This window comes from Mirounga angustirostris, unplaced genomic scaffold (assembly GCF_029215605.1).
Source record: "Mirounga angustirostris isolate CCGP_5_RB_7025 unplaced genomic scaffold, mMirAng1.0.hap1 SCAF_6, whole genome shotgun sequence".
In the NCBI taxonomy this organism is placed as follows: Eukaryota; Metazoa; Chordata; class Mammalia; order Carnivora; family Phocidae; genus Mirounga; species Mirounga angustirostris.
The window spans coordinates 129,151,366-129,165,741 of NW_026991714.1; the positions used below are offsets into that span (position 1 = coordinate 129,151,366).

At 42.6% G+C, this 14,376-nt stretch overlaps 1 protein-coding gene across 3 annotated transcripts in view; it reads left to right on the top strand.

The window, feature by feature from the left end:
• AS3MT (arsenite methyltransferase) overlaps window positions 1–10,817 on the top strand; it is a 29,166-nt gene extending 18,349 nt beyond the window's left edge. For 2 of the 3 annotated variants that reach the window (XM_045878729.3, XM_045878730.3), the window contains one exon: window positions 4,822–8,525. In XM_045878729.3, coding sequence (XP_045734685.2) covers window positions 4,822–4,914 — 93 coding nt within the window. In that variant the 3' untranslated portion in view covers window positions 4,915–8,525. Of the gene's footprint in view, window positions 1–4,821; window positions 8,526–10,639 lie in introns of those variants that run through there. The other variant, XM_054508364.2, reaches the window with a different exon arrangement.
• Window positions 10,818–14,376: the final 3,559 nt, after the last annotated feature.

The following is a 14,376-nucleotide window of genomic DNA, read 5'->3' on the forward strand; positions in this document are numbered from 1 at the left end:
TATATGATTTGCAAAACTTTCTCACATTCTGTGTGTTGTCTTTTCACTCTGGGTAGTGTCCTTTGATGCACAAAAGTTTTTAATTTTGGTGAAGTTGAATTTTTCTTTTTTGGTTGCTTGTGCTTTGGGTGTCATAGCTAAAAATCCATTGCTTAATCCAAGGTCATGCAGATTCTTCTAGTGCTTTCATGGTTTTGCTTTTCACATTAAAATTTTTAAACCATCTGGAATTTATTTTAGCATAAATGTTGAGGTACAGTGTGACTATTTCTCCAAATATTAACTAGTTCAAATTTTCCTGTTCATTTATTATATCAATTCCCCACTGTTTTGAAAAGCTAATTTTGATCATATCTTAATTTCTTGAATGTATACCAGAGCCAGGATACCACTATATTCTAAAGTGATCATTTTCTAAAATATTTTAGATTCATTTTTGGAATTATTCTAGTATCTGAAGTATTGGTATAGCATTTCCTAAAGCATTTTATCACAGTTTATCTCCTGCCATCTCCACAGCTACCCTATGAAGAAGGCAGATGGGTAGAGAGTAGCATCCCTCTTTGTCTTTCTCTCATATATATACATATATATTTTTTATTTTATTTTTAAGGTTTTATTTATTTATTTGACAGAGAGAGATACAGCGAGAGAAGGAACACAAGCAGGAGGAGTGGTTGAGGGAGAAGCAGGCTTCCCGCCGAGCAGGGAGCCCAATATGGGGCTCGATCCCAGGACCCTGGGATCATGACCTGAGCCGAAGGCAGACGCTTAAAGACTGAGCCACCCAGGCGCCCCTCTTTCTTATATATTTAATCCTTTCCCCCTATTCATGGTGTCAATTATTTTATTGATCCATTCATTAATTTATAATATTGTATTTAGAACAGGCTGAGTGATGGATTTCAAGTCTCTTTGGGCTGCCAGAACTTACAACATTCACCGAAGTCATACCAACGATGTGTCTCAAGGCGCTGAACATTGGAAGCCCCGGAAAATAAGATACTGATATTACTGTGCCAGGATAGCAGCAGAGCGTGGGGTTTATGTATACAGGCCTTGCAGTCAGATAGGCTAGGTTCAGATCTTGGCTCTACCAGGCATGTGTGATCTCAGGTACATTACCTAACCTCCCTACACCCTTTGTCTCTCCATATGTAACAGGAAGGTAATAATCACTTTTTCTCCTCGGGTTGTGAGGATCAATGGGGATGATCTATGGAGAATGTTAGCCTGATGCCTGGCACATAATACACACTCAAGAAATAGAAGTAGTTACAGTTATGGATTTGTACTAATTAAGATTCTTGGTCACTTGGAACCGTGTTCTAGGATTTCTCATTCTTCCTGACACACCCTTTCTCCTGGGCCCAGAGATTCTCTAATCTTTTGCCATGAATTTTTGCTTTCTTTTGCTTGTATTTCGTAATAACTTTGGATACATCGAGCATACACTGAGACACAAGTAACTCGTATGCCTTTTTCTCCTCCTTCTGTTACATTATAAGCAGTCTATAAGTGTAAAGCTTGTTTAGAGATCACTCTCCAAAATGGTAGATTTGTAGTTGGGAAAGTTTAATTGAACACAAGAGGCAGGAATTCTGGAGCCAAAAAACCGAATGTGTTCTTGTTTGGCCACTCTTACCAGCATGAATCAAGCGCAAGCTAAATGTAGGAGCCACCTCTAGAGCTGAAGAGTGATTTACAGGTTTTACTTTATTAAATTCTTGAGACCTCTGCTATTTGTTACTCTTCTGTTTTTCTTTTCTTTTCTTTTTTTTTTTTTTTAAGATTTTATTTATTTATTTGACAGAGAGAGACATAGCGAGAGCAGGAACACAAGCAGGGGGAGTGGGAGAGGGAGAAGCAGGCTTCCCACTGAGCAGGGAGCCCGATGCGGGGCTCGATCCCAGGACCCTGGGATCATGACCCGAGCTGAAGGCAGACGCTCAACGACTGAGCCACCCAGGCGCCCCTACTGTTCTGTTTTTCTAAGCAGATGCCTTTTTGGAAAGTAGAGAAATGTGACTTTGGACCTTTCAGCCCTTGAAACCTTTCACAAATGTGTTATTGGTATTTTGAAACTCTTGGGAGTTCACTGATAACCAAACCTTGCTGGTGAGTATCAATATGTATTTTTGAAATGTTTCCATCATTCTAATTCTCCTGGAACCTGGTTTCCTGAATACTAGTTAGAAAAGCTGTCAGCAGGTTATGGTAATAAGTAAAGGGAGTGTTTCCTCCAACCACCACACTTCCAGTGTACTCTGGTTGTAAAAAAAAAAAAAAAAAAAAGTCATTAAGCGGGCTGGCTTCTGCAGAGACCCCTTCTTCCAGCCTGGCTCTCCTTGACCTCCCTCTTAGTGTCCACGCGGGGCGTACAGGAGGGCTCTTGACCTCACATACCAATCATAACTTGCCACGTACTTGAACTGGTTTATCCCACCTGCCTCCTCTCTCATCTGCCTTGGTTCTTTCAGAGTGCTGATGTGCCCGTGTCTTTAGATCAGTTCCAAGGTTTTGAAATGGCAATCGCTGACAGTGAAGGAAGATTTAAGGAATGAAACAGCTGCGTGTCCTAGAAATATAACCTTGTGTGCTTGGAGGAGGACGTTCCTATCTTTTTTACAGAAGACCTTTCCAATAAAGGCCAAGAGCACAGTACAGGCAGGTGGCACGTGGGGGTTGCTGGTGCTCGCATCTTCCCGACACCTGCCACCAGTGAGGACTGCTGCTTCTTCCTGAGCATTGACTCAGTGAGGACTGTTTCCAAGAGCCCTTCTTTTCTTTCTTTCGTCTTCTTCTTCCTCCTGCCCTTCCTGCTCCTCCGCCCTCTCCCCCTCTTCCTCTTCTCCTCTTCCTCATTCTCTTCCTTCTTCTCTTTTAACCCTGACAAGGAAAGTGTATCTTGCTATTAAAAGAATTACATTAGGGGCACCTGGGTGGCTCAGTTGGTTGAGCGTCCGACTCTTGATCTTAGCTCAGGGATTGATCTCAGGATCGTGAGTTCAGGCCCCACATTGGGCTCCACACTGGGCATGCAGCCTCCAAAAGAAAAAAAAGAATTACATTAGTAAAACACTGCAGGATCTGAAATGATGCATGTAGGATTGTGGTATGCACTATCTTGCTACAGTTAATAGTAGTGGTAGTAACAACATCAGCAACACTAGGAATAGTGTTAGAGGACCTAGCCTTTACTGAACAGGTAAGATGTTCAAGGCACTGTGTCACTTTGTCCTCACAATAACCCTTATTATCCTCATTTTGCAGATGAAGAACCTAAGACTCAGGGAGATTAATCCAAGGTCACAGAGCTAGAAAGTGGTGAATTTGAACCCACGTCGGATTCTAGAGCTGACATTCTTACCCAATTTGCTGTACTACCTCTCTGTATCTAGACTTTTTGTAGAATCACAGGATGTTGGTGCTGGAAAGGACTGTTTCTCAACGTGTCTCACCTTTTATTTCCTTTAAGTCTTGGGACCTTTTAGGGGTGGGAGCATGCATTAGGAAGTGATAATTGATATCACTATCTCCTGTTAGTAGAGAGGACATGGGATGGGAAGAAAAAGAGTGGGAAATCATTTTCCTGGGTGAAAAGGAGGAGAGGCTAACTCTTATGACCAGGAATTCCAATGTAGCAAGAGCAGGAAATAAACAGTGGACAGGAGGGCCTGGCCGCAGCGACAAGCATAGCTAGCCCTCTTCCAGGCTTGGAGATCCCCTACTGGATGCTAGCTTACCTGTTAGGGAGCCAGATCCAGGCAGGCGTCTTCATTGTAGAAAGGTGGAAACTGCGGGTCAGGGAGGCCCAGGCCCCCAGTACGTTATTTCAGTAAAGGGAGTGGTCCATAAGACTGTCCTTCATGAACGTAGGGTACATGCCTGTCTTGTCCTGCCTTCTATTTGCGGTGACCAAGAATCAGTAATAAGAGTGTACATTTATGTTTAATGAATTCATTATCATTATTTGAGGTGGATTGTTCATGCTCTTGATTTCCTGCCTTTGTGCCTGGTTTTTCTCTGGCCTCACTGGTGCTGCTGTTGGAGGTATCTCATTTGGAGATGAAAGGAAGAAAAATAAAGACTGCCATCTTGTCTTCTGAAAATTCCACTCACTCTGCCCTGAGATCTTGCTGGCTGTTGTTGGCAGTCTCAGTATCTGAATATCAGCAGTTGCTAATGACGGCCCTGGTGTGTAAGACTTGCCTTCTTGTCTTGCACACATGTTTCTAGACATGAGAGTAAGGGAAGGAAAGAAGTGTCAGCATTTTGGTATTCAGTTCCAGAAGGGTAAAAGGCACGTACAAATGGGACTCCCATAAAACAAAATGAAACAAAATCAACTTTCCTAGTTTCCAACTTTTCCCTAGGGACCACCTTTACAAAACTTGAAGTGAAGTTTACCTTGGAAGTGGTAAAAACTTGGGACGCCTGGGCGGCTCAGTCGGTTAAGTGTCTGTCTTCCGCTCAGGTCACGATCCCGGGGTCCTGGAATCAAGTCCCACATCGGGCTCCCTGCTCAGCGGGAAGCCTGCTTCCCCCTCTGCCTGCCACTCCCCCTGCTTGTGCTCTCTCCCTCTCCTGCAAATAAATAAATAAAATATTTTTTGAAAAAGGAAAGAAAGTAGTAAACATTTGATTAGACGCTTCAGGATGAGACAGCCACCTTTATAGATGAATCCCAAGGATCCTGTGGAATTATAAAATTTTATCTACCTCCTAGGTAAGCCAACCTCAGTCAAACTGAAATATGAGTATTGGGGAACATCAAAACACCTTTAACTTGTCCTTTTGTTTTGGTTTGCCTTTTGACAGAGTGTAATCACAGATCCTTTCAAGCTTGCAGGAGAGTCTGACAATGCAAAGCCCGGATGTTCTTCTGATGTTGCTGGAGGCTGCTGTCTGTAATTTACAGCTGACCAGAAGAAAGGGGCAGATGGTGAAGGACTTACGTGTCTTTTAATCTCCTCTTCCCCACAGCACAGACCATAAGAAAGAATAAATGGTGAAAAGCCACTATGTTCTAGATCATTGATAAAAATAAGGAATTATTTTTTAGAAGATATTAATTGAAGGTTCGTAGCAAATGACGTAAAGGCCGGTTAAGCGGGTTTTCCTCTTTGCTAATTCAAAGTTCTGGTGCCACCTAGTGGTCCGATGTGGAACTGAGATGCAGTCTTTGGGCTTGGCCAATGAGCAAGAAGGGCTTCAGGAGTCTCAGGAAAAACATCTTCCTTCTGACCTGCATAGCACCTTTTGGACTTTCACGGTGTTTGCTCATAAAACAAAGCTCCAACTGAAATCATGCTAATCATGCCAAAAAAATTGCAAAATCAAATTTGTTAGGAGTGCTCTTAAGATATCTTCTAAATCAAATACTTTTTTTTTTGTAATTGAATGAAGAAAACAATTGAATAATGAATCTCTTTGACCTCATTAGATCCTAAAGAATGACAACACTGTGACTATCTGTAGTAAATCTTAACTGGATCAGGAAAGAGTGATAATTTTTAAAAAGAGGTAGGAGATATAAAAACAGTGGGTTTTCTTTTCCTTTATAATGTGCCCCGGTTAAACTTTTAGGAAACTATTAGATTTAGTTCCAGCTTCCATAGTTAAAGAATGAGATTGAGGACTATTTCAGGATGATGTCATCATTAGAAACGAGAACGTTATTTAATTGAAGTCCAGTTGCACTTGAAGACTTTGTCAGGGGACACAGAAAGGTGTAAGTCATATATAAGTCATGGTCCTTGTCATCAGGAGCTGATCAGTTCTTTAATAACAGCCTTTAAGCAATGAAGAGTTTTAATGAGAAAAAGCTCAACCAGTTGCTCTGACTTCAGTGCAAAATAACAAGGGGGAGTGGCATGACCCAAGAGATTTTTTATTAGGGTTCTGAGAATATTTGTAAAACATTGGAATGAATTTTATATTCCAGACCCCTCTTTTAATAAAGCTGTTAAAAATGGAGAAATTCTCAGATTTCTGAGTGGGTTCAGCCATAGGACCTAACTTACTACTACAGAATAAGGAGAGGACTGGGTGGTATCTTTTAAGCTCTATTCATCTCTGTGACCTTGATTCTAAACAGTGTTTTCATGGTTCTAGAATTCCATATCTACTCAGCCGTAACCTACTTCAGTGACAGCATTAGTTAGACCAGTACAAGTGGGATTAAGCATACTTCACCATCCATGAGCCCAAGGTGGTCCTACTATAGGAGGAAAGGATGAAAAGAAAGGACATTCTGGTTATTTGATTTATTAGGCTTTTCTAAATTTAGAGGGAGGAGGTTTTAGGCAATCACTTGTCATTCTGAATTCTTAGTTCCCCCAAAAGATGATGAGGGATGAGTGTGAACTGGAATGTGGAAACTCGTGTTGGGCTTTTCCTAAGAATAACCTACTTTATACATTATCTTCCAACAAAATATACATCATAAGAACTGTATTTGATCTAGAATCTAGATAAAATATTAACTACATAATATAAAATAAAGTAGACATGTTCTGTTCAGAAAAAATGCCATACGTGGTTATTTAAATATTCAAAATAGGTGAGAGACACCTAGGAGCAGACATCCCTTCTCACAGAGGATACCTCTTCTTTAAGCACGGGAAGCAGAGTGGAATAAGAAGGAGGAGGAGCAGAAGTCTGATGGCAAACTTGATGGTTCTTTTTCCACTTGGCATTTTGGCCTCGAGAAAATTATTTAACATCTCTGTGCCTTTGTTCCCTCGTCTGCATGAAGTTCTTTGAAAGGGTGGGTGGCATATGGTTTAAATTGTTACTAGTTTGGATCTATATGGTTGCCACCAGCATGTGATGGCAGGACCAGCTGAAGACCAACTTGCTGCCAGAGCATGGTTTAAGAAGCTGCCTGTAGCTCTTTGGACAGCGGACAACTTTCCCCCCAACACTGTATTACCACCTTTTCAAATATGCAGAAAAGTTTGAAACATTGGAGTGACTGCCTATTTACCTACCACCTAGGTTACCTGTTAACTTTCATTTCATACATGTTATACTTAAAAACAGCAGAGCCAGAGAAACAGATGCCTAATTCTTCTGTAGCTACAAACACTTTTCAGAAGATACTGGACTTACGGGGTGCCTGGCTGGCTCAGTGTGTAGAACGTACAGCTCCTCATCTCAGGGTTGTGAGTTGGAGCCCCACGGTGGGAGTAGAGCTTACATTAAAAAAAAAAAAAAAAATAGTGGCCTTAAAGGGTTTAAGGAGCAGATTTTCTCTTAATTGATTATTGTACCAAATATAGTATTTTCAGTCCTTCATTATCATAGGGAGAGAATTTATTTAAAAATCAGCTAAGGGGCGCCTGGGGGCCCCGAGTTGGGCTCCACACTCAGCTGGGGAGTCTGCTTTTGGATTCTCTCTCTCCCTCTGCCCCTCCCTCTGCTCACGCTCTCTTTATCTCTCTTAAATAAATAAATGGATAGATAAATAAACAAATCTTTATTAAAAAAAAAATCAGGTAAGCCTGCAGAGGCTTTTCAGCTTACCTACTGGAGGGAGCACAGCAGTAGCTTAAACAGGATCCCACCCCCACCCCCACCTCCAGCCACACATGGCTGAAAAGGGCATGGCTCTGTGCCAAGACAGCGGCAGAGCCTGCTTCTCTTATTGATTCTTGGCCTTGCCTTGGATGGCTCCTAGGAAGCAGCAAAGGGGTGACTAATTCTGCCTTATTAGATTGGGAGGTCTCCTAAGTGAGCCTGGCAAGGAATGTGAAGCTATCCATCCAATCTTTCATTTATTCACTATTATTAAGTACCTACTCTGTACCAGGCACTGTCCTAGGCCCAGATCACTAACAATCAAAGATGATGAACCCCGTGGGGCAGCAGAACCAAAACAGCTAAGCCTGTTTTCTAAATGTTGTTGGCACCTGTCCTAACTTCTGCGATTTGCCAAGTTTCTTCAACTGCACAGACAGCACAGATGAGGTCTTAACAAGGGTTCTTTCGAAGACTCTGCCGGGAGAGTCAGTAGAGGGAGATCTCACTAGATAATAAAAATGAACTCTTTTGCAAATATGGAGCTGGAATTATACAATCCTAATAGTAACCTATGACTTGAGCTTTAGTGCCTCATTCCTGTCTCTATTCAGCTGCTGACCCTGCAATTTCTGCAAGCACAGCTCCCACTGAGGTTAATGGGAGTGTTCTGTGAATGTAAGTTTTGTACTTAATCTTCTCCTGCTGCGTGAGCCTTGCTTGTCTTGGACTGATGACCGTACCAATCCCCTTCCCCAATGGGAACATGCTAGCCCCTCCTTTCATGGAGCAGAGCCATGTAGCTGTGGTATGCTCCAGGTGAGGGGAAAATCAATTTGGGACAAAAATGTTCTGCTCTAATGTTACTCCACTGCTTCATAATAATAGCACCCTGCCTCCTATACGTTGTCTAGAAGCCCGAGAGAGTAAAAGAGAACAGTATATTGATACCGTTGCCGGGGCACTGTAAGCCAGACTTGGCTCTACTAACTTTTTAACTAGGCCTATAGCCATTAACTCTCTTCTCATTTGTGGAATGAGAAGTGATGCAGGAGACCGGAAGCAGGTATTCCTTCTCGATCTGGCTCCGCTGCCAAACTAGCTACTTGGCCGTAGGAAAATCATGTGTCCACTTTGCGGTTCACTTTCCCCGTCCGTGAAAGAAGGGAGTTGAATTTGGTATACTCTACATTCCCTGCCAGGCTGGGAAACAGATTTATGGATCTAGAATCTGGAGAGGTCACAGTGCTTTTGAAATTGTTTGAATTCGTTGCCCACATTTATAAATCAGAAGATTTTACATAAAATATGAATTTCTACTTCTCTCGGAGAAGTAGAAATGTTGGCCCCACGAGCCTGGCATTTCTGCCCAGTTGCCACGGCCAGAGTGAAAAGGCTTCCCCTCCAGCCAGAGTGTGCCCCTTCCATCTGCCGCCATCCCTGTCCCATCCACTTTACTGACCCCTGTAGGCTTTTGAGTTTGTGGCCTGTTTTAGGACTAGGATGCGCACATTTTCAACAAAGTTACCAGTGAGGGCTTTATCCCCATGATCATTCAAACGATGGGTCTATGGCCTCATCTAGGAATCTGACTTATATATTTAATTCATTACAAGCAGAAGCCAAGAAGGGCACGTGGAGCTTCGCAGGGATGCTCGCAGGAGGGAACCAGGGTGCTGGGGCTGCTTATGGTAATTTGACATATAACTCAGAGCCTAATTGTGTCAGGTGAGGTGATCTGGACAGTTTATTCTCTGTTCCCAGAGTTAACAAGCCTCCATCACATAACTTTCTTTGTGAATGTTAAATGAACATCCCCTGGAAAGCTAAAACCTCAAAATGTCAAGTTGCTAGGGAGGAAAGGTTTGCACAGCAAGCACAGAAGGATTTGTGCAGCTTCTAGGCTTAGTAGTTAATCTTTTATTAACTGTCCTTATTTTCTTGTTCTTATTAACCTTCTTATTTCTTTCATTTGGATCTAACTAGGGAAATGTTGTGAGGGAGGTATTTTTCTCAACTAGGGGGTGGTTCCTTTTATTACAAGGTGAACATAATCTTTGCCTGGGACTGTCCCAGTTTAAGCCTCAAACTAGGTGAATTATTAATAGTACCCTTTTTTCAGTCTCCAACATGTTCTGTTTTGGACGATAAATTCTGTGGTCTGCTCCTTACATTTATGTTTTACGCACTTCTCTGTAGGTTTGTTGTATGTCAATCTTTTTTTTTTTTTTTAGAAGATTGAAAAATGTATTAGGAAGTCTCACCTATGATCAAGAATCTAGGCCAGCCTGGGAAAACTCATGTTTGCTCTACGATTCGTAATTACCGCACGAACCCCCGTGCTAACAGCTGTGATTTAGGTGTAGACTTCCAAAACAGAGGGGGTGGTGTGTCCCATTTTCTGGGGACTCCTGTGGCATGAGATAGTTATATCTGTTTTTGTTTTTTTTTCTCCTACATGTGGCTGGAAAAATGGTGTACCTTTAGTTCTAATTGTGCAGGTCAGTCAAGATAGCAGATGGGAAAGTGCTTTGTAAACCGTGGAGGTTTTTTCCACTTGGAGTGGCAAGAGTTCCTCAAATTCCTACATTGGCAGGGTCCCAGCATCACTACACTGGTGCTGTCAGTTAATCTTCCTGTAATACAGCTCTTCTACTTATAACTTTTTATAGCTCTGAGTGCCTACAGAATGAAATCTAAATCTCTAAACTTGGCATCCAGTCCACCACAAACTGGCCTGATCAACTTTCCAGCATTATTCTTGCTGTTATTCTTTATGGGCTTTAGAAGCAAATCCGACTGCATGGTGTTCCAAAAATGCTGCCCCCTTTGCTGTCTTGCTTGGTGCTTTTCTCTCCATTAGGGTCCTTTTCCCTCCTTCTCTCTCAGTCCCTTGGTCATGGACTGAATAGTTGTGTCTCTTCCCCCTGCCTCCCCCCTCCAATTCATATGTTGATGCCCTAACCCTCATAGGTGGCTGTGTTTGGGGATGGGACCTCCAAAGAAGTAATTAGGGTTAAATGAGGTCATAAAAATGGGGCCTTGATCTAATAGCATTAGTGTCCTTATAAGAGATACCAGGGAGCTCATTCTCTCTCTCCACATTCAAACTCAGAGGGAAAGCCATGTGAGGACAAAGAGGCCATCTGGAAGCCGAAGAGAGCTCTCACCAGAAACCAACCCTACACGACCTTGATCTGGGACTTCTGGTTTCCAGAACTGTGAGAAAATACATTTCTCTATTTAAGCTACCCAGTGTATGATATTATGTTATGGCAGCCCGAGCACACGAAGACACCTTTCTTGGGCTAGCTCTTACATGGGCATATCGAAAAACCTATCTATTTTTCAAGGACCAACTCAAAGACCATGAAGTCTCAATTCTCCCACTTTATTTGTACTTCTTTTTAAGATGTTTGATGTTCTAACCTGCATATGTCATTATGTAGCAAATGTTTCCTAACTTCTTTACTGGTAAGATTATGGGGTAACCTCTGATTTAGTATTATAGCTCCACAATGCCTAGCACAGTGTCTGGAACTTATTAGATACACAATATATAGTGAATGAATGAATGAATGAGCAAAAGAGAAACAAAGAGATGGGGGAAAGAAATAAGATATAAAACTTTAGTTAAAATTTAAAGAGGAAACAGAGAATTGAGATATATTAATAAATGGGGAGAAATAAGTCTTTAGTAATGTTTAAAATAAAACAAATAGATATCTCAGAGGAACTAAAAATAAGAGCGGATTTTTTTTCCACTGAGGTCTGGCATATTATTTGTCTATACATGGCGGGGAGGGGGGCTGGTGGTGGTGTCTGACTTGGAGTAGATTTCTTGCTCCAGCTTCAGAGGATGTGGAAAAAAGACCATGGGAAGGAACTCAGTTGGTATGAGAAAATTGGCATTTTATGACTGGAGTCGTAATCATAAATTCCAGCTCTAGTATCAGACCCATGCTGGTCTGAATCTCACGGGAGGGCTCAGAATTGGACATTCAGAATCCGTTCTTCCCCCTGAACTCCCATTCCTACTTACCAGCCTCCTGTCAGTCTTCCTTATCAACTGCCTCTTCCTCACTCCCCAAATGTAGTTTTAAAATTAAGATCTTTGAATAGATGACATTCACATGGGTCAACATTTAAAAATTTGGAAGTGAAAAGTTTCCCCAAATCATGACCTGGGTTGAGTGTTTTAGCCACAATGATAAGGATAATCAAGCTCAGAGCCTTTCTTTCTTTCTTTTTTTTTTTTAAGATTTTATTTATTTATTTGAGAGAGAGAGAATGAGAGACAGAGCACGAGAGGGAAGAGGGCAGAGGGAGAAGCAGACCCCCTGCTGAGCAGGGAGCCCGATGCAGGACTCCATCCTGGGACTCCAGGATCATGACCTGAGCTGAAGGCAGTCGCTTAACCAACTGAGCCACCCAGGCGCCCCTCAGAGCCTTTCTTACACGTCTGTCCAAGACGGAGCTGGAGGCTGGAACTGAGATGGAACAGCACTGAGAAAGAACATCCTAAAAGATTTTAGAAAATCCTACAGTTGCAGGCCTGGCAGTCAGGAGGATAGGGGTCCTGAAGCAGGGCCAACAGTGGACTTCTAGCGCAGAGACACCTTTCTCTGAGTAGCCCAGGTCAAGGGGGCAGGGGAGAAAGGAAGCGGGTGACTGTGCAGAGCAGAGACCTCTTGGGGTTGCCCCATAGAAGGGTCGGGAGGGGCAGGCTCCCTGGGAAAAGAGCAGTGGCGGTGTAGGGTGCTGTCCAGCTCCTAAGTCCCCATTGTGGAGGGACCCAGAGCCTTTGGGGGGGGGGCAGGGCAGTGGGAGTCTCCTTTACACACACTTGAGCGCCTGACTGGAGACGGGATTACCGGGAAGGCCGCACCCAAGGAGCTCGGCTCATATCAAGGGAGGAAGCTTTTCTCACAACCCTATCAAAAAGCTGCTTTTGTCTTTCTCTTCCTACTCCACTGACTACATCCAGAAAATATCTAGAAAAGGAGGGAAAGAAAGCCTGAAGAAAGCTTCTAGAGAAGGTAAATGGCATTGCTGATTTGCTGTGATTCCTGATTCTAGCTTCTTTTGTTTGTTTTTGGCCCGCTGTTGTGGCGAGTTCTCATCTGAACTAAAAGATGCCTGTGTATTTAAACCAGTGAACAACGTTGCTTCAGGGGGAACAGATTTCATTCTAGGGAAAGTCTGGGTAACTCCAGTATTTGCCCAGTTCCTGTTTTTCCTCAGAAGATCTAGTGCTTTGGCGTGATTAAAACGTTGCTGCTGCAGCACTAATTTTGAATATTTTCTAAAACCAGGCGATTTTCTAGGGGCAAAGAAAAAACTTCTCTATCAAGTTAGATCTTTATGTTGAAAAACAAAATGCATAGAGAGCTATTTGGTGTTTAACTTGCAATCTGTAAGACAATCAAACTCAAAACGACTTTTAGGTCTAGATGGAGTGATTTCCCAAATCCTGGAATCCACACACATGGGAGTTGATCCTTTGCAGCGGAAAGAGTGGAAGAGTCACTCCTCCCCTTTAGCAGCCAGTGAAGGATTCTGGCAAGAGAGGGTTAGGTAGGGAAGGTGTTTGCTAGAAAGTTCTGGCTTTACCTGAATGACTTGCCTAAGGTCAAAGTCAGGACCTACCTAGGATTAGACACCTATGGCACCCACTTAGCCATCTCAGGCCTTTTGTAGCCCTTTTCGGAGGTGAAATATTGTCAGAATTCAAAATTTTATTGTATTTGTTTTCCTCCAGATTTAAAAAGAGATCCCTAGAAGCAAGTGTTGCCCTTGTCCTCCATTCACACAGATGGACAGACTTGGAAGCCCCTGGAAGTCATGACAAACCTGCACCAGCACCCCTCACTAAAAAGAGGGTGACTCTTTGAGCTAACAAGCCTCCAAACTCAAAGGAAGATCCTTCTTTCTGAGGAGTTTACTTGGCTTAGGTATCTAGATTGCTCTGTGTCCTGGGTCTACGTGAAGAATATGACACCCCCACCCTGCCCCCCAGCACCATTCAGGATAAGCATCACTTACTGATCCCAGTGTGAATTTGGTTTGTTTTTATTTTTATTTTTATTTAATTTATTAATTTTTATTGTTTAGGTGGGAGGAGGGCAGAGAGAGAGGGAGAGAGGAAATCTCAAGCAGGCTCCACGCCCAGTGCGTGAGTCCAACTTGAGGCTTGATCTCCCTGAGATCATGACCTGAGCCGAAATCAAGAGTCAGATGCTTAACTGACTGAGCCACCCAGGCGCCCCTGAGCTTGGTTAATTTTATATTGTAAGTTGTCCCAGTGGGTCCTTCCTTATATTTTTTGCTATGAAGTCCTGAATTTCTAACTTGTTTCTAAACTGCTGAATGCCACACTTTCCTGGCCGTTCTAGCTTTCTCTGCAATGCACAGGAAATATCTGTCTGTTTGGCCCGCTCTCCCCCGCACCCCTTCTCCACACTTATTTCGAAAGTGTACATTCAGCATTTGTGAGTCTTTAATGGTCTTCCCTCTTAGCTCCCTTAAACACACTCGAACTCACACTTTTTAAGAAGTTTAAAACAGTTTCATTTTCAATCAGCTGACTTAGAAGGACCGTATCCATCTTTAACCTTTGTCAGATATCCCTAAAAATCTCAACTTTTTTTGCTTCTAAACTTTGATAATGCTATTTTTATAAATGCATGCCAAGTTTGTGAATCGGGTTTTTGTCATCTGAACTTATTTTTTCAAATATAGCAGTAAGAGAACTGGGGGTGGGGGAAGGATTGCCAGAAACTGACGGGCTAGAAAATAGAGTCAGGGACATGAGTTGAAAATAATCAGAATAAAAATTCTTTCATTTCTTTA